Genomic DNA, 20,798 nt, shown 5'->3' with positions numbered 1-20,798 from the left:
TTCAAGTAAATAATTTCAGGAGTTGTAAAATCGCATTATGCTCTCGTCCATCAGCTATGGCTTCCCAACATCGATTTACTAAGGTTCGCGTATGTTTGACTCATGCATTACCATAAGAACAGAAGAATAAATGTAACTGCAGAAGACCTATTGGCCCCTACGAGGCAGCTCCTATTTATAACCGCCCAATCCCACTACATACATGTCCACCCAATGTTTAAAACAATTATGGGACTCCACCTATACCACGTTACGTGGTAACAACTACTCTGTTACCGAATGGATATAAATTCACTTGAACTTGTCTAGCGTAGGATGACAAAGTTAATTCACCAAATTAAAAATCTTTCATATGGAGAAAGATTAACAAAGCTTAAATTGCATTCACTGGAAAGGCGAAAAGTTAAAGGAGACATGATAGAGGTTAACAAGAGGATGAATGGACATAATAAAGAGAGATATTAATAGGGTATTAAAAGTATCAACACAAGACAGAACATGAAACAATGGGTATAAATTGGATAAGTTTAGATTTAGGAAAGATTTGGGTAAATATTGGTTCGGTAACAGGGTTGTTGATTTGTGGAGCCAATTACCACGAAACGTAGTGGAGGTGGAGTCCCTCGATTGTTTCAAGCGTGGGATGGACATTTATATGAGTAGGATTGGGTGGTTATAAATAGGAGCTGCCTCATAGGGGCCAATAGGCCTTCTGCAGTTACCTTTGTTCTTATGAACCTGTATTTACCCAGGTCTTTCTGGGTAACGAAACGGGCCGGTCATATTTGAAAATTTGTCTTTCATTCTATTCCAGCATATGTGAGGCAGTTGATAGTGCAAAGCACTGTAACATTGCATACCACTAATTTATCAAAGCTTTTGATAGAGTCCCACACGAAAGACTGATTAAAACTATAGAGGTTCATATGCAGGCGATGAGTCACAATAACGTGGCTGAAGTATGTTGACCAGTCCACACATTAGAAAATGAAAGGACGACGACGTTTCGGTCCGTCCTGAATCATTCTCAAGTCGATTGTGAGAATGGTCTTGAATATCGTCCAGGACGGACCGAAACGTCGTCGTTCCTTCATTTTCTAGTGTGTGGATTGGTCAACATAGAGGTTCACATAACATAAGAACAAAGGCAACTGCAGAAGGCCTATTGGCCCATACGAGGCAGCTCCTATTTATAACCACCCAATCCCACTCATATACATGTCCATCCCATGCTTGAAACAATCGAGGGACCCCACCTCCACAATGTTACGCGGCAATTGGTTCCACAAATCAACAACCCTGTTAAAAAAGTAACTTATCCAATTTATACCTATTGTTTTGTGTTCTGTCTTGTGTTGATACTTTTAATACCCTATTAATATCCCCTTTGTTATGTCCATTCACCCATTGTAAACCTCTATCATGTCACCCTAACTCTTCGCCTTTCCAGTGAATGCAACTTAAGCTTTGTTAATCTTTCTTCATATGAAAGATTTCTAATTTGGGGAATTAACTTAGTCATCCTACGCTGGACACGTTCAAGAGAATTTATATCCATTCTATAATATGGCGACCAAAACTGAACTGCATAATCTAAATGGGGCCTAACTAGAGCAAGATATAGCTTGAGAACCACACCAGGTGTCTTGTTACTAACGCTTCGATTAATAAATCCCAGTGTCCTATTCGCCTTATTACGAACATTCATGCATTGATCCTTTTGTTTTAAATTCTTACTAATCATAACTCCCAGATCCCTTTCGCAATCCGACTTCGCAATCTCAACACCATCTAGCTCGTATCTTGTACCTCTATCATCATTACCTAGCCTCAGAACTTTACATTTATCAGCATTAAACTGCATTTGCCAATCCTTTGACCATTTCAAAATCCTATCTCGATCAACTTGAAGTGATAGTGAGTCCTCCTCCGAATTAATTTCCCTACCGATTTTCGTATCATCGGCAAATTTGCAAATGCTACTCAAACCTGAATCTAAATCATTTATATATATTATAAACAACAGAGGTCCCAGGACAGAGCCCTGAGGTACTCCACTAACAACATTATCCCACTCTGACTTAACCCCATTTATGCTAACTCTCTCTTTCCTTTGGAATAGCCATGCCCAAATCCAAGTTAATATAGCACCCCCAATACCATGAGCTTCTATTTTTTAATTAGTCTTTCATGTGGCACTGTATCAAAAGCTTTGCTAAAGTCAAGGTACACAACATCACAATCCTTACCACTATCAACTGCCTCAACTATGCTGGAATAAAAAGTTAGCAAATTTGTTAAACATAAACGGCAATTGGTAAAACCATGTTGCGACTCATTTATTAATTTATGCTTTTCAAGATGGAGACGAATTGTATTTGCAATTATTGATTCAAGTAACTTTCCCACAATAGACGTTAGGCTAATTGGCCGATTGTTTGACGCAAGTGATCTATCTTCTTTCTTAAAAATTGGTACCACATTAGCTACCTTCCATGATTCTGGCACTCTGCCTGAATTCCCTGCGGGAGGAGGTGCGACGGCTGGGACTTCGGGAGGAGGCGAGGGAGGGGGCCAGTGTTGACGGGACCTCATTAAGAAGGACTGACGGGACCAGTATTAAGAAGTCCTCGTCTTGGCAAGTTGTGAAAGACAGGGGTCTTAAGAAGACCTTGGCAAAACCGACAACTAATAGCCTACACCTAAGGACTTTTAATGCATTTGACGTATTAGAGGACGAGTGCTGTGTTGAACCTGTTGTTCAACGAGGTGGCAAAGACAAAGTAACGAGGAGCATTAAAGCGCAGGTCCCTCAAACTGCTCGAAAGGAAAAGGGAGAATCGAAGCGAATTTTGGTTGTAGGAGATTCCCAGGTGAGGTATTTAGACAGAACGTTTTGTGCCAGAGATAGGGGGAACAGATTAAGGGTTTGCTACCCGGGAGCTGGAATTGGTGATATTGTTGGAAACATGAATGATATTATGACAGGAAATGGGAACAAACCCATTATTTGTATTAGTGCAGGGGGTAATGATGTTGGACGAGTTAGGAGTGAGGAACTAATACAGAGATTCAGGACAGCCATTGAATTAGTTAGGAGCAAGGGAGGAATCCCGATCATATGTGGCATTCTTCCTAGAAAGGGAGTGGGAAATGAATGGATGTCAAGGGCACTTGGTGTCAATTGCCGGCTGGAAAGATATTGCAAATCAAATGCAATATCTTTCATAGACAACTGGGAACACTTCTATGGAAGAAATGAAATGTATACTCGTGATGGGGTGCATCTATCGAGGGCTGGGGTTGTTGCTGTTGCGAACTCATTGGAAGAAGTGGTTAGAGGCGTTTGTTTGGGTTTAAACTGTTAGTAGATAGAGGTATGGGAATTGATTTGGAGGAAGGAGGTAATAAAAGTATGTGTTTGTGGAGAAAGGAATTGGCAAAATGATCAGGGAAAGAGAAGGGCCTCAAAATAACAATTCACTTAGGGTATATTACACTAACAGTAGAAGTCTAAGAAATAAAATTAACGAATTAAATGCTCTTGTCTGCACAGAAAAAATAGATATTATTGCACTTACCGAAACGTGAATGAATGTAGAAAATAGAGAACTATTAGCTGAATATCAAATAAATGGATTTAAACTATTTCACACAGATAGATATATTAGACGAGGAGGGGGAGTAGCCATATTTGTTAGGGACAATTTGAAATGTAGTCTCAAAGAGGGAATCAAAACTGAGCCACACTCAGAAACTATTTGGATAGAATTAAACGAAAAAGCAAATAATATTATAATAGGGAGTTATATATAGGCCACCAAATTTAGACAGAATGGAAGCAAAGCATCTATGGGATGAAATATCTAGGGCGTCTAGATCTAACAGTATTTACGTCATGGGTGACTTTAATTTTAGTGGAATAAACTGGTTGAACAAAACAGGGAATAGTGAAGCAGAAGATTTTCTAGAATTAATTGACGATTGCTTTCTTACGCAACACATTAAGGAACCAACACGGGAAAATAATATTTTAGATTTAGTGTTAACTAACAGGGAAACACAAATTAATGACATCGAAATAGGGAGTGAGCTAGGGAACAGTGATCACAAGAAATCAGATTTAGCATAGAATGGAATAGACCTGTAGGAGAAAATTCTGTTAAAGTGCCAGATTTTCGAAAAAGCTGATTTTAATAGCCTAAGAAATTCTTTGGGTCAAATTGATTGGAAAGTCTTGGGTATGGGGTGTGGGCCGGTCTTGGAGCGAGACATGAACCCAGCGATAGGTGACTTAAATGGGGATTTCGATGTGGATTCATATATAACTTATTTAAGAATATTCTAAACAAAGCAGAGGAACGTCGTATACCATACAAATTGAATAGATCGAATACTAATGACCCAAAGTGGATAACAAAGAATTTGAAGAACCTTATAGGTAAAAAGAGAGCTTGGTACAAAAGGATTAAAAATGGGGAGGTCACTTTAGAACAGGAATTCGTACAACTGGTTAGAAATGTTAAAAAAGAGATAAGGAAAGCAAAAAGAAGTTCGCATAGCAGGGCAAGCAAAGACAAATCCTAAAGGGTTTTTTCAGTTATATCGTACTAAGACTAGGGAAAGGATAGGTCCATTAAAAACTGAGACAGGTCAAATAACAGATAGTGATGAAGAGATGAGTAGTATTTTTAATAAATATTTTGTATCTGTATATACTAAAGAGGAACTTAACAATATGCTTATATTATATTGTTATATTATCATAGGTTGTTATATTATCATAGCAATATGGAAGTTGTAGTGAAGGACCTGGTGACTCTAGTGGGAGCCCTGAGAACAGAGTTGGACTCTCTGCGGGAGGAGGTGCGTCAGCTTAAAAAACAACGAGAAGTAACGAAGGAGGAGACCAGCAGTAAAGGGACCTCGTCTTGGAGAGTTGCGAAAGACAGGGGCCTTAAGAAGACTTTGATAAAGCCGCCTTCAAACGCCATAGCAACTTCAAATTCATTTGACGTTTTGGAGGACGAGTGCTGTGGAGAGACTGTGGATCGCGCAAAAGGGAAAGCAACGAAGAGAAAGGAAGCGCAGGCCCCTCAGAAAGTAAAGGAAGTACCTAAGCAAACATTAGTTGTGGGAGATTCCCAGATAAGGTATTTGGATAGAACGTTTTGTGCTAGAGATAGGGGGAACAGGTTAAGGGTTGCTATCCCGGAGCTGGCATTGGTGATATTATAAACAACATGAATGATATTATGGCTGGTAATGGGAAACAATCCCATTATTTGCATTAGCGTGGGAGGAAATGATGTTGGTCGAGTCAGGAGTGAGGAACTGATTCAGAGGTATAAAACAGCCATAGAGTTAGTTAGGAGCAAGGGAGGAATCCCGATCATATGTGGCATTCTTCCAAGAAAGGGAGTGGGAAATGAATGGATATCGAGGGCACTTGGTGTCAATTGCCGGCTGGAAAGATATTGCAAATCAAATGCAATATCTTTCATAGACAACTGGGAACACTTCTATGGAAGAAATGAAATGTATGCTCGTGATGGGGTGCATCTATCGAGAGCTGGGGTTGTTGCTGTTGCGAACTCGCTAGAAGAAGTGCTTAGAGGTGTTTGTTTGGGTTTAAACTGTTAGTAGATAGAGGTATGGGAATTGATTTGGAGGAAGGAGGTAATAAAAGTATGTGTTTGTGGGAGAAAGGAATTGGCAAAACGATCAGGGAAAGAGAAGGTCCGCAAAATAACAATTCACTTAGGGTATATTACACTAACAGTAGAAGTCTAAGAAATAAAATTAACGAATTAAATGCTCTTGTCTGCACAGAAAAAATAGATATTATTGCACTTACCGAAACGTGGATGAATGTAGAAAATAGAGAACTATTAGCTGAATACCAAATATATGGATTTAAACTATTTCACACAGATAGATATATTAGACGAGGAGGTGGAGTAGCCATATATGTTAGGGACAATTTGAAATGTAGTCTCAAAGAGGGAATCAAAACAGAGCCACACACAGAAACTATTTGGATTGAATTAAACGAAAAAGCTAATAATATTATAATAGGAGTAATATATAGGCCACCAAATTTAGACAGAATGGAAGCAAAGCATCTATGGGATGAAATATCTAGAGCATCTAGATCTAACAGTATTTATGTCATGGGTGACTTTAATTTTAGCGGAATAAACTGGTTGAACAAAACAGGGAATAGTGAAGCAGAAGATTTTCTAGAATTAATTGACGATTGCTTTCTTACGCAACACATTAAGGAACCAACACGGGAAAATAATATTTTAGATTTAGTGTTAACTAACAGGGAAACGCAAATTAATGACATCGAAATAGGGAGTGAGCTAGGGAGCAGTGATCACAAAGAAATCAGATTTAGCATAGAATGGAATAGACCAGTAGGAGAAAATTCTGTTAAAGTGCCAGATTTTCGAAAAGCTGATTTTAATAGCCTAAGAAATTTTTTGGGTCAAATTGATTGGAAAGGCTTGGGTATGGGGTGTGGGCCGGTCTTGGAGCGAGACATGAACCCAGCGATAGGTGACTTAAATGGGGATTTCGATGTGGATTCAATATATAACTTATTTAAGAATATTCTAAACAAAGCACAGGAACGTAGTATACCATACAAATTGAATAGATCGTATACTAATGACCCAAAGTGGATAACAAAGAATTTGAAGAACCTTATAGGTAAAAAGAGAGCTTGGTACAAAAGGATTAAAAATGGGGAGGTCACTTTAGAACAGGAATTCGTACAACTGGTTAGAAATGTTAAAAAAGAGATAAGGAAAGCAAAAAGAAACTATGAAGTTCGCATAGCAGGGCAAGCAAAGACAAATCCTAAAGGTTTTTTTCAGTTATATCGTACTAAGACTAGGGAAAGGATAGGTCCATTAAAAACTGAGACAGGTCAAATAACAGATAGTGATGAAGAGATGAGTAGTATTTTTAATAAATATTTTGTATCTGTATTTACTAAAGAGGAACTTAACAATATGCCTTCAGCCGAACAAGTCTATGTGGGTGGGGACGAGGACGGGTTGACGAGTTTAGCAGTTACCAGGGAGGATGTTCTTAAACAAATAGTAAAACTCAAACCAAACAAATCCCCAGGGCCGGATGAAGTGTTTGCTAGGGTGCTTAAAGAATGCAAAGAGGAGCTTTGTGACCCACTGTCAACCATATTTAATAAATCAATAGAGTCAGGCAGAGTGCCAGAGTTTTGGAAAGTTGCTAATGTGATACCAGTTTTTAAGAAAGGAGATAGATCACTTGCGTCTAACTATCGACCAATTAGCCTAACGTCTATTGTGGGAAAGTTACTCGAATCTATAATAGCAAATAAAATTCGTCTTCATCTTGAAAAACATAAATTAATAATTGAGTCGCAACATGGTTTTATAAATGGCCGTTCATGTTTAACAAATTTGTTATCTTTTTATTCTAGCATTGTTGAGGCAGTTGATAGTGGTAAGGATTGCGATGTTGTATACCTTGACTTTAGCAAAGCTTTTGATACAGTGCCACATGAAAGACTGATTAAAAAAATAGAGTCTCATGGTATTGGGGGTGCTATATTAAGCTGGATTAGGGCATGGCTATACCAAAGGAAACAGAGAGTTAGTATAAATGGAATCAAGTCAGAGTGGGAAAATGTTGTAAGTGGAGTGCCTCAAGGCTCTGTCCTGGGACCTCTGTTGTTTATAATATATATAAATGATTTAGATTCAGGTTTGAGTAGCAACATTTGCAAATTTGCCGATGATACGAAAATCGGTAGGGAAATTAATTCGGAGGAGGACTCACTATCACTTCAAGTTGATCTAGATAGGGTTTTGAAATGGTCAAAGGATTGGCAGATGCAGTTTAATGCTGATAAATGTAAAGTTCTGAGGTTAGGTAATGATGATAGAGTTACAAGATACGAGCTAGATGGTGTTGTGATTGCGAAGTCGGATTGCGAAAGGGATCTGGGAGTTATGATTAGTAAGAATTTAAAACAAAAGGATCAATGCATAAATGTTCGTAATAAGGCAAATCGGACACTTGGATTTATTAATCGCAGCGTTAGTAACAAGACACCTGGTGTGGTTCTCAAGCTATATCTTGCTCTAGTTAGGCCCCATTTAGATTATGCAGTTCAGTTTTGGTCGCCATATTATAGAATGGATATAAATTCACTTGAACGTGTCCAGCGTAGGATGACTAAGTTAATTCCCCAAATTAGAAATCTTTCATATGAAGAAAGATTAACAAAGCTTAAGTTGCATTCACTGGAAAGGCGAAGAGTTAGGGGCGACATGATAGAGGTTTACAAGTGGGTGAATGGACATAACAAGGGGGATATTAATAGGGTATTAAAAGTATCAACACAGGACAGAACACGAAACAATGGATATAAATTGGATAAGTTTAGATTTAGGAAAGACTTGGGTAAATACTGGTTCAGTAACAGGGTTGTAGATTTGTGGAACCAATTGCCGCGTAACGTGGTGGAGGTGGGGTCCCTCGATTGTTTCAAGCGCGGGTTGGACAAGTATATGAGTGGGATTGGGTGGTTATAGAATAGGAGCTGCCTCGTATGGGCCAATAGGCCTTCTGCAGTTACCTTTGTTCTTATGTTCTTATGTATTGGGTGTGCTATATTAAACTGGATTAGGGCATGGCTATACCAAAGGAAACAGAGAGTTAGTATAAATGGAGTCAAGTCAGAGTGGGAAAATGTTGTTAGTGGAGTGCCTCAAGGCTCTGTCCTGGGACCTCTGTTGTTTATAATATATATAAATGATTTAGATTCAGGTTTGAGTAGCAATATTTGCAAATTTGCCGATGATACGAAAATCGGTAGGGAAATTAATTCGGAGGAGGACTCACTATCACTTCAAGTTGATCTAGATAGGGTTTTGAAATGGTCAAAGGATTGGCAGATGCAGTTTAATGCTGATAAATGTAAAGTTCTGAGGTTAGGTAATGATGATAGAGTTACAAGATACGAGCTAGATGGTGTTGAGATTGCGAAGTCGGATTGCGAAAGGGATCTGGGAGTTATGATTAGTAAGAATTTAAAACAAAAGGATCAATGCATAAATGTTCGTAATAAGGCAAATCGGACACTTGGATTTATTAATCGCAGCGTTAGTAACAAGACACCTGGTGTGGTTCTCAAGCTATATCTTGCTCTAGTTAGGCCCCATTTAGATTTTGCAGTTCAGTTTTGGTCGCCATATTATAGAATGGATATAAATTCACTTGAACGTGTCCAGCGTAGGATGACTAAGTTAATTCCCCAAATTAGAAATCTTTCATATGAAGAAAGATTAACAAAGCTTAAGTTGCATTCACTGGAAAGGCGAAGAGTTAGGGGTGACATGATAGAGGTTTACAAGTGGATGAATGGACATAACAAAGGGGATATTAATAGGGTATTAAAAGTATCAACACAAGACAGAACACGAAACAATAGGTATAAATTGGATAAGTTTAGATTTAGGAAAGACTTGGGTAAATACTGGTTCAGTAACAGTGTTGTTGATTTGTGGAACCAATTGCCGCGTAATATTGTGGAGGTGGGGTCCCTCGATTGTTTCAAGCATGGGTTGGACATGTATATGAGTGGAATTGGGTGGTTATAAATAGGAGCTGCCTCGTATGGGCCAATAGGCCTTCTGCAATTGCCTTTGTTCTTATGTTCTTAAATCCCGTTTTACGTCACCTATCACTGGGTTCGTGTCTCGCTCCAAGACCGGCCCACACCCCATACCAAAAACTTTCCAATCTATTTGACCCCAAATAATTCTTAGGCTATTAAAATCAGCTTTTCGAAAATCTGGCACTTCAACAGAATTTTCTCCTACAGGTCTATTCCATTCTATGCTAAATCTGATTACTTTGTGATCACTGTTCCCTAGCTCACTCCCTATTTCGATGTCATTAATTTGTGTTTCCCTGTTAGTTAACACTAAATCTAAAATATTATTTTCCCGCGTTGGTTCCTTAATGTGTTGCGTAAGAAAGCAATCGTCAATTAATTCTAGAAAATCTTCTGCTTCACTATTTCCTGTTTTGTTCACCCAGTGTATTCCACTAAAATTAAAGTCACCCATGACATAAATACTGTTAGATCTAGATGCTCTAGATATTTCATCCCATAGATGCTTTGCTTCCATTCTGTCTAAATTTGGTGGCCTATATATTACTCCTATTATAATATTTGCTTTTTCGTTTAATTCTATCCAAATAGTTTCTGTGTGTGGCTCAGTTTTGATTCCCTCTTTGAGACTACATTTCAAATTGTCCCTAACATATATGGTTACTCCCCCTCCTCGTCTAATATATCTATCTGTGTGAAATAGTTTAAATCCATTTATTTTATATTCAGCTAATAGTTCTCTATTTTCTACATTCATCCACGTTTCGGTAATTGCAATAATATCTATTTTTTCTGTGCAAATAAGAGCATTTAATTCGTTAATTTTATTTCTTAGACTTCTACTGTTACTGTAATATACCCTAAGTGAATTGTTATTTTGAGGCCCTTTTCTTTCCCTGATCATTTTGCCAATTCTTTTCTCCCACGAACACATACTTTTATTACCTCCTTCCTCCAAATCAATTCCCATACCACTATCTACTAACAGTTTAAACCCAAACAAACACCTCTAACCACTGGTTCCAACGAGATCGCAACAGCAACAACCCCAGCCCTCGATAGATGCACCCCATCACGAGCATACATTTCATTTCTTCCATAGAAGTGTTCCCAGTTGTCTATGAAAGATATTGCATTTGATTTGCAATATCTTTCCAGCCGGCAATTGACACTAAGTGCCCTCGACATCCATTCATTTCCCACTCCCTTTCTTGGAAGAATGCCACATATGATCGAGATTCCTCCCTTGCTCCTAACTAATTCAATGGCTGTCCTGAATCTCTGTATTAGTTCCTCACTCCTAACTCGCCCAACATCATTATCCCCTGCACTAATACAAATAATGGGTTTGTTTCCATTTCCCGTCATAATATCATCCATGTTTCCAACAATATCACCAATTCCAGCTCCCAGATAGCAAACCCTTAATCTGTTCCCCCTATCTCTGGAACAAAACGTTCTGTCTAAATACCTCACCTGGGAATCTCCCACAACCAAAATTCGCTTCGGTACCTCCTTAACTTTCTGAGCAGCCTGAACAGTTCTTATTTATTATAGGATCTTAACTGAACTATTTTTAGTTAATTATCATTAGGATTAAATTTGCCTATGTTTATTATTCAACTTTTTTTTCTTTACTTTCATTATTTGCCTAGCCTCGCGATACTCCCTTACTCCATTGTGCCCCTGACTTTGCCTGTGTCTCAAATTGCAAATTATTACTTTCAAAGTACCTGAGAGTACTTGTAAGCAATCTACCTCATTTTTTTGTTTGGAGTAATTTTCTGTGATTCAAAGTCAGCTCTTCAGGCCCTTAAAAACCCAACATGCAATATAGATACTAGAAATGTTGTAAAATCCATTATAAACAACATCATTAATGCAAAGAGCAAGAGCTTCAGAGTCTCATTTGTATGGATACCATCTCACATAGGTGTTGTCCAGCATAACGACACAGACAAAGGCACCTAAAACTGCATGTGATCAGCCTGAAGTTGAGTTCGATATGGGCATTCCAATTTCTTTATAAAGTATAAAGAGCTATGACATATTTATAACAGAAAATTATATGTACGGGCAGCATAAAGCATCCACTAGACAGTGGGATATTATAACGGCCAGATTTAGGCTGGGATATCGATATCTACGGCAGGTGGCTACAGGTAATGAGTCCCCCCAATGGTGAACATTCTAATTGTAAACTATATGACCAAGAGCTGGGACATACTCTTCAACACTATATCTGTGATTCCCCTATTATAAGTGACTTCAGACCTAATGGTATGAGGTACTTTGAGCTCTGTAATTACTTCACACACTCAGGAATATTGGAAGATATTATTGTGTTGTACCCAAATTTTGCTAGTGTAGGATAACAGATCAGCCTTATTTTATGTTCTCACCTGATTTTTAGTCATAGTGGATTTGTATTTTTATTGAGGCCGATATTTTCTCCCCTGATTCCATGTATGAGTAACCGTCCTGTGAGATGGAAATATTGGATGAACTTATAGCCAGCTGTTTAGCCAGAGCTGGTTTGTTGATCAGACCACACACTAGAAGGTGAAGGGGCGAAGACGTTACGGTCCGTCCTGTACCATTCTCAAGTCGATTGTGGACGACGAAGTCGAAACGTCTTAGTCCGTTCACCTTCTAGTGTGTGGTCTGGTCAACAAACCAGCTCTGGCTAAACAGCTGGCTATAAACTTCAGGCACGTTATTGTGACTCATCGCCTGCAGAGCTGGTTTGTTTTTGTATTAAGACAGGTATTATCTCCCTAATTAACTGTGTGACTAACCATCCTGTGAGATGGGAAAAATAGTCAAACCTATCGCTAATTCTTGATTAGTCTATTTAGAGATATTACACATTCTGTGTAATATCTCACAATATCTCAAGTAATATAAGTATATTTCAAGTAATATAAAACAGGGTAGCAGGGCATTGCTGTGTATATCTAATTTTGCTAATTCAAAAATATAATAAAAATTATACTCAATTTGAATGAGAACATAATTCATCATTATTTTTGCTTAAACAGGAAATAGAGTATACCATTTGGTATAATGTAATATTTATGTATTTTACAAAGTGTTTAACCTGTAAGCTATTCAATTTCTTTCTTTATTATGCACCCCATACCCATCCCGTGGGGGTGGTGTAAAGGATTACAGAGACACATAATCGATTCAGGAACTGAACCCTCTAGTTCGTTTAGCTAAGCAAATAACAATGTTTGACGCTAGTTACAAAATTATCAATGTTGTATACACATGTACACACCCTCATACATACATGTACATATACGTATATACACATACATATCTAATCACCCACACAAATACACACATTAATAATCTTTGTGTCACAAGTGACACAAAGAGGTGTCACAAGTGACATTACAAGAGGCTCACAGCAGTCACTATACAAGGCACTTTACATCTATAGTGAGTTACACAGTTACTAGTCTTGCTGCACACCCACCCACCTGGGCGGCAGCTTTACAGTCATGTGCATGCATTACCTACAGTAAGCAAATTTTGGATACTTCGCTTTCGGTTTCGGGCAGCACATCATTATGAATGAAGTACTTACACATTTCTTGGACACTATTGATGGTGTTATCTCTAAATTACGCAATTTTTTCAGTCCATTATATAATGACGCAAAGTATGCGAATAGTTCTGCTGACAAGAGTTTACATTTAGTCAAATCTACATCAGCAGATGTTACAAACTCCCAGAGGTACTTGTAGCCTAGAGGTACTAGGTACAGGAAAGTGTTGTTGTCTCTCTTGGTAGGGGTGATGAAAGTTATACATTCTGAGCACATTGGCAGTCTTGGTAATCCATTTGGAGGGATGCTGATCTTCAAGGAAGAAGGCTTGTTTCCCTAATTAACTGTGTGACTAACCATCCTGTGAGATGGGAAAAATAGTCAAACCTATCGCTAATTCTCGATTATACACTAATCAAGAATTATAGCTAATTCTTGATTAGTCTATTTAGATATATTACACACTCTGTGTAATATCTCACAATATCTCAAGTAATATAAGTAAATTTCAAGTAATATAAAGCAGGGTAGCATTGCTGTGTATATCTAATTTTGCTAATTCAAAAATAAAATAAAAATTATACTCATTTTGAATGACAACATTATTTTTCATTATTTTTGCTTAAACAGGAAATAGAGTATACCATTTAGTATAATGTAATATTTATGTATTTTACAAAATGTTTAACCTGTAAGCTACATGTTGTTTTACATGGCTTATCTTTAAGTTTTTGTAAGTTTGTATTTAAAATTGTAATATCGAATTATCTTTGGGTATTGACGTGGATAATTATCAGATTTTACTTGCGTATTATTAGTATGTTAATTGAACTGTGTGTTTTGTTCTTTTTGAAACTAGTGTCACGTTATCCCTTATGTTTCAGTATATAAACCTGTCCAGAATGAGTTCTTTGTTATGCTGCTTAATTTTAATTTAACTTCTGCATTCTAGATCTGATGATGAATACGAGAAATATTCGAATGAATCGTGAATTTTAAGTAAAAAGTAAAGAGTTTAGCAATATATCTCATACATAAGTCATGTTATATATTATAGCTGATAACTTGTTAGGACTATGAAACTCAATAAATTTTAATATCATCTTTATTTTACCTGGTTGTTTATTACATACTTTGTTTTCATCATTGACTTCATACAGTGGTTAAATCTTTCATTTTCTATACAAGCATGTTTTAGATATGTGTATATTTCCCACCATAATAATGCTATAATCATAGAGCATAACTATACGTCAAATGAGCTATTGCTTCCTGAAAGTCCATGTGGATTTTACAACAGAGAATTTTACCAATTATATCATTGTCTTTCTACACTTGTCTAATAATTTTACTTGATCATGATCAATTTTACATGGCCGATTCAGTAATTGGTTCATAATAATCTCGAAATTGTTAATAAGTGTTAAATAAAGTGTAATTAATTAAGGTTAAAGTTTTAATTTAAGGTATCGAAGCAGATGAATATGGTCTCAACAAATCCTAAAAGGAGAATCATAGAGTACAGTCATTAGAGGATATCAGATATATGGTCTATGAAACAAGTTAAAATAGCCAATTTCCTATATCTTCTGAATAACTAATCTTATTATTTGAGAACAAAATTATATTCTGAATAACTAATCTTATTATTTGAGAACAAAATTAAATTGTTTATAATTAATAATAAAAAAATGAAAATGAAAAAATGCGGTTAACTAAATTCTCATGTCAATCAATTTTGAAAATAATGTGGATTTCACATACAGCAATAATTCTAAATGGGGGACATCATTAATGCTAAAGCTAGCATTTTTGTGTTCATTAATTATAATTTAGAAATTATAAAGGTCTGGAGATGCAGTTTTGCCTCACCGGGCCTCTACGAGTTTACCAAAGAGGGAAGGAGGCAGCAGTAACAATGCTTCACATTGGCCTCTACGAGTGTTTATACAAGAGGGAAAGAGGCAGAAGTAGCAATGCCACACTGGTTATCACGGTTCCTCATCATCTTGATGTAGCCTTCATCACCCAGACTTGTACCCCAAGAGTTCTTCACCAGCCAGTAGTCAGTTCCGTCCTCCGTGGTGCCGTAACCCACAATCAGAACACCATGACCAAGCTCCGTCGTGCTACATTCTGGCTCGTCATAAACACCTGTAATATATATTCATTCTTAAAAATACAATGTTTAACAAATCACTTGCAAATTTCATATATAATTATTATAAAATAACCCTTTAAAATAATCTTATACTAAACCAATGGCATCAAATGGAACAAACAATAATGACAAGTGCCAACATGGTGAGTGTAAGCAGCACTGACTCTGCCGACTGATCTCAGACATCTAGTGCTGACATGGCTGTGTGCGTGTGTATATATATACTATAACATATTAAATATAAATTGTTCATAAATACAGATGCACATTTTATGTTTATAATGACGATAAACTTTGTATAATGTTCTATATGGACGCACACACACTAATATACAATGCTCATGAAACAAAACAACTTACCATGGTGGTAAAACTGGATTGAGCCATGTGAGGCATCAATGCCAACAGATATTGGTCCAACTGTGGCAACAGCTTTCTTCAGAGCATCTTCACTTCCCGTACGAATATGAACAAAGCCAGTCACACTAGCACCAGATTCTTGCGGGTTATACTGACACTTTCCTTCCTAATAAAGTAATGTTACAAAATAATGCATTAAAAATATGCAAAGCAGATTGAATATGCGTCAAATAAATAATAAATTTTATAAACATCTTCACATTGTTTATGGGTATCGCTTATGAAGACAATGTATTGCCTTCATACAATAAGCCTTCATAAGAACAATATTATTGTATTCTATTATTCATAGAAATTATTCTTTCATAATCATCATTTGACACACAAAATTTTCTTCCAGTCAACATAATGTATTGCCATTGACTTTAAGAGACGCAAAAGAAAATTATAGAACTGAGTGTACCTTTTTCTTATATGGATAGGCCTCCTCAGTGTCAATCCCACCATTGTCCTCAATGTACTTGAAAGCAGCGGTCATCAGTCCTCCGTCACAACCATCATTATCATATTTGGCGGAACAGTCGATCAAGTTCTGCTCAGAGAGGCTCACCAGCTTACCAGTCTTGCGGAAGTGTTGACCTTCCAGGGACCCAGTCTGTGGACCACAAACATAATGAGAAATATCTGCACTTATTTATGTTTTTCAGTAAGATTGCCACTGAGGTAAAAGGTAACTAATTTAAATCGTAAGCAAACGTTTCAAGAATATGACTGAACAAATTTTTATGCTAACAAAACTCAATAAATTATATTACATGCAAAATTATTTTTAGCTTATCTGAAATAATACTTTGTGCACATATTAATTTAAAAATTTCTTCTGGTGTCATTGACCATTTAATTTTCAAATTAATTAAAGATGGGTGATGATAATACTCACAGCTGAGAAGGCCCAGCATGATCCACAGTGTCCCTGGTCCTTTACTGGGGTGACTGCTCCCTTCTCTCTCCAGTCAACAGTCTTGGGAAGGACAACATCATCATCTGGCTCAATGTAATGGGAACCATTGTACTTGCTGTTTAATGTATATCTTTCTGTGTGGTTCTTATGGAAACCAGCCATTGTTGACAAAAACTCCTCCTGAAGCTGTAATAAATATTTTACATTTTATTTCATAACATAACTATATTTTCACTAGGCTGAAATACTCTGTTATTATTGTTGTTCCGAAGGAAATAAAGATGTGGACAAGTTAAATCATGAGAAATTCATTCTGCTTACCATGTCACCATACTTGTTCATTCTGAGCCTGTATGGTTTGTGTCCTGTTGCAAACAATTTGTTGTGTGCAGCAATCTTGTGTCTGTTCTCCATGAAGATGTTCAAGCGGAATTTGTCTTCGACATCGGTGGTGTATTTCTTGGCATATTCAAGCTAAAAGAAAATCAATTATTGATAAGAAAAGCTCTTCATAAACGGCATATATGAAGCAGTATAAGAGTATTACTGGTAACTACAACAGCAACGGTAGTGAAAAGAATTATACAAATTTTGAAAAATCGTGGGCAACGTAAAAGTGCATATGGCACTCCACAAGTAGCATCCATCATCTCTGACTTCGCTTAAATTTTTAGTGGTTGATAAATGCAGGGCTCTATCCAAGGCCATCTGTGCTTAATAATTGACTTCCGCAATCATTATGCTGGAGTGACCATTGGTCAGAATGTTTGTATTGAATTCAAAGTAAGTAACGCCAATATTTCCTAAAATCAGCCACTCAGAAAACGGGGTGCTTTAAATTTTCCGTGCAATGTCAAATGATTGCTATAGTTACACTACATAACCCCAAAAACTCCATTTTGAAACATACTAATTTATATTAATAAATTCTGTTTACACTCTTACCTTAAATGTCTCCCATTCTTCCAACACAACAGAATAGAAACGATCTGCAGATATTACAGCTAAAGCGGCAATCAACACTGATGCTGCCAAGAACTTCATCTGGTGGTAAAGAAAGTGTTTATTTTAATAAAACACAAGCATATATGGCTCGAAACTACATACAAATCTGAAATTATATAGTCTTATATTAGACTGATAAAAATGTAATTGCAAATGTAATTAAAATGTCAAAACAGCTTCATGTAACTTTGCAGACTGCAAATCCTGGACTAATATGGGACCAGAAGCAATAACTTGTACACAAGGACCATTTTAAACAAAATTTAACATAAAATAACACACGATGGACTGTGTTAATAACACATAATTATGAATTTAAGCTAAGAAAACAAATCCAATTACATCCGGGAAGATGTTAATAAGCTACCCACTACTCACCTTGCCTCGTAGTCTGTTTGTTGCTGACTGGATTCCTTGATGGTTCCTTCACAAACATATATATATATATTGTGTGAGGTGAGATGGGATATGGCTCAAGAACACTAAAGTGGTGTTTCTCTTCGAAACCACTATCGTATGATTTATTGTTCGAAGTTGTCTTGTCACTCTTATTGTTTTCGAAGTTGTCGTGCCACTTTTATTGTTCGACGTATAACACGTCTAATTTATCAACACGTTTTCTCAAATATGGTGTGTAATATAATATTATAATATGTAATAGTAAAATATACATAATATGATTTAATAATCAATATGATTTATGATTTAATAATCAATATGATTTATCTAAAGCAATTTGGTCCCAGGATGGATCCTTGGGGCCAACCTCTTGAAACGTCTATCCAACTTGATGCATTTTAATTGAAATCTTCATGTTGTTTTCTTCCTCATACCTAACTTTGTAGCTGTCTAAGTTCATGGCAGTGAACGTATATTTTTTATGTGCTTATATGCTTGACGTGCTTGTACTTTTTAAAGTCGTGCTTGTATATTATAAAGTAGTCTTCCTAGAGAAAGTTTATTAAAAGCATTCTTAAATTCTACATACTTTATAGCTATCACATTTCACTAGCTGAAAACATGCAAAATAATACAAATTAAATCAAGAAGATTTTTATAACTCAGACAATGAAGAGTGTCGGGTATCATTAGTAATATATGAATTTGGTTGTTTAAAATAACAGGGAGATTGCATCGATGGAACTAAATCCGAGTGGAAGACACGATTATTAATTTACGATTATTTCAATTAAAAGTAGTGGATAAGTGCCTCGAGGTTCTGCCAAAGTAAGTGATGTGATGTGCCTCGTGGCTCTATCACCGCACCCTTGCTGTTTTTTATGTGTCAATGCTCTTTTGATAAAATTTAAAAGCAGCATTTGCAAATTTGCAGACAATAGAAAAATATTCAAGTAAATAATTTCATGAGTTGTAAAATCGCATTATGCTCTCGTCCATCAGCTATGGTTCCCAACATGGATTTACTAAGGTTCGCTTATGTTTGACTCATGCATTAACATAAGAACAGAAGAATAAATGTAACTGCAGAAGACCTATTGGCCCCTACGAGGCAGCTCCTATTTATAACCGCCCAATCCCACTCATACATGTCCACCCAATGTTTAAAACAATTATGGGACTCCACCTATACCACGTTACGTGGTAACAACTACTCTGTTACCGAATGGATATAAATTCACTTGAACTTGTCTAGCGTAGGATGACAAAGTTAATTCACCAAATTAAAAATCTTTCATAAGGAGAAAGATTAACAAAGCTTAAATTGCATTCACTGGAAAGGCGAATAGTTAAAGGAGACATGATAGAGGTTAACAAGAGGATGAATGGACATAACAAAGGGAGATATTAATAGGGTATTAACAGTATCAACGCAAGACAGAACACGAAACAATGGGTATAAATTGAATAAGTTTAGATTTAGGAAAGATTTGGGTAAATATTGGTTCGGTAACAGAATTGTTGATTTGTGGAGCCAATTACCACGAAACGTAGTGGAGGTGGAGTCCCTCGATTGTTTCAAGCGTGGGATGGACATGCACATGAGTAGAATTGGGTGGTTATAAATATGAGCTGCCTCATAGGGGCCAATAGGCCTTCTGCAGTTACCTTTGTTCTTATGAACCGGTATTTACCCAGATCTTTCTGGGTAACGAAACGGGTCGGTCATATTTGACAATTTATCTTTCATTCTATTCCAGCATATGTGAGGCAGTTGATAGTGAAAAGCACTGTAACAATGCATACCACTAATGTATCAAAGCTTTTGATAGAGTCCCACACGAAAGACTGATTAAAACTATAGAGGTTCACATGCAGGCGATGAGTCACAATAACGTGGCTGAAGTATGTTGACCAGTCCACACATTAGAAAATGAAAGAACGACGACGTTTCGGTCCGTCCTGAATCATTCTCAAGTCGATTGTGAGAATGGTCTTGAATATCGTCCAGGACGGACCGAAACGTCGTCGTTCTTTCATTTTCTAGTGTGTGGATTGGTCAACATAGAGGTTCACAGAACATAAGAACAAAGGCAACTGCAGAAGGCCTATTGGCCCATACGAGGCAGCTATTTATAACCACCCAATCCCACTCATATACATGTCCAACCCATGCTTGAAACAATCGAGGGACCCCTCCTCCACAATGTTACGCGGCAATTGGTTCCACAAATCAACAACCCTGTTACTGAACCAGTATTTACCCAAGTCTTTCTTAAATCAAAACTTATCCAATTTATACCCATTGTTTCGTGTTCTGTCTTGTGTTGATACTTTTAATACCCTATTAAAATCCCCTTTGTTATGTCCATTCACCCATTGTAAACCTCTATCATGTCACCCCTAACTCTTCGCCTTTCCAGTGAATGCAACTTAAGCTTTGTTAATCTTTCTTCATATGAAAGATTTCTAATTTGGGGAATTAACTTAGTCATCCTACGTTGGACACGTTCAAGTGAATTTATATCCATTCTATAATATGGCGACCAAAACTGAACTGCATAATCTAAATGGGGCCTAACTAGAGCAAGATATAGCTTGAGAACCACACCAGGTGTCTTGTTACTAACGCTGCGATTAATAAATCCAAGTGTCCGAATTACCTTATTACGAACATTTA

At 36.9% G+C, this 20,798-nt stretch overlaps 1 protein-coding gene across 1 annotated transcript; it reads right to left on the bottom strand.

Moving 5' to 3' along the window:
• Window positions 1–15,177: 15,177 nt before the first annotated feature.
• On the bottom strand, window positions 15,178–17,758 carry LOC123758259 (procathepsin L-like). The gene is made up of 6 exons (XM_045742872.1): window positions 17,660–17,758; window positions 17,036–17,188; window positions 16,694–16,900; window positions 16,217–16,408; window positions 15,754–15,919; window positions 15,178–15,386 (listed from the first exon to the last, which is right to left on the bottom strand). The coding sequence occupies exons 1-6, from the start codon at window positions 17,756–17,758 to the stop codon at window positions 15,178–15,180; spliced, it is 1,026 nt and encodes a 341-aa protein (XP_045598828.1).
• Window positions 17,759–20,798: the final 3,040 nt, after the last annotated feature.

The sequence above is a fragment of the Procambarus clarkii genome, chromosome 1 (genome assembly GCF_040958095.1).
Source record: "Procambarus clarkii isolate CNS0578487 chromosome 1, FALCON_Pclarkii_2.0, whole genome shotgun sequence".
Taxonomy (NCBI): Eukaryota; Metazoa; Arthropoda; class Malacostraca; order Decapoda; family Cambaridae; genus Procambarus; species Procambarus clarkii.
This window is presented reverse-complemented; position numbering and strand designations above follow the sequence as displayed.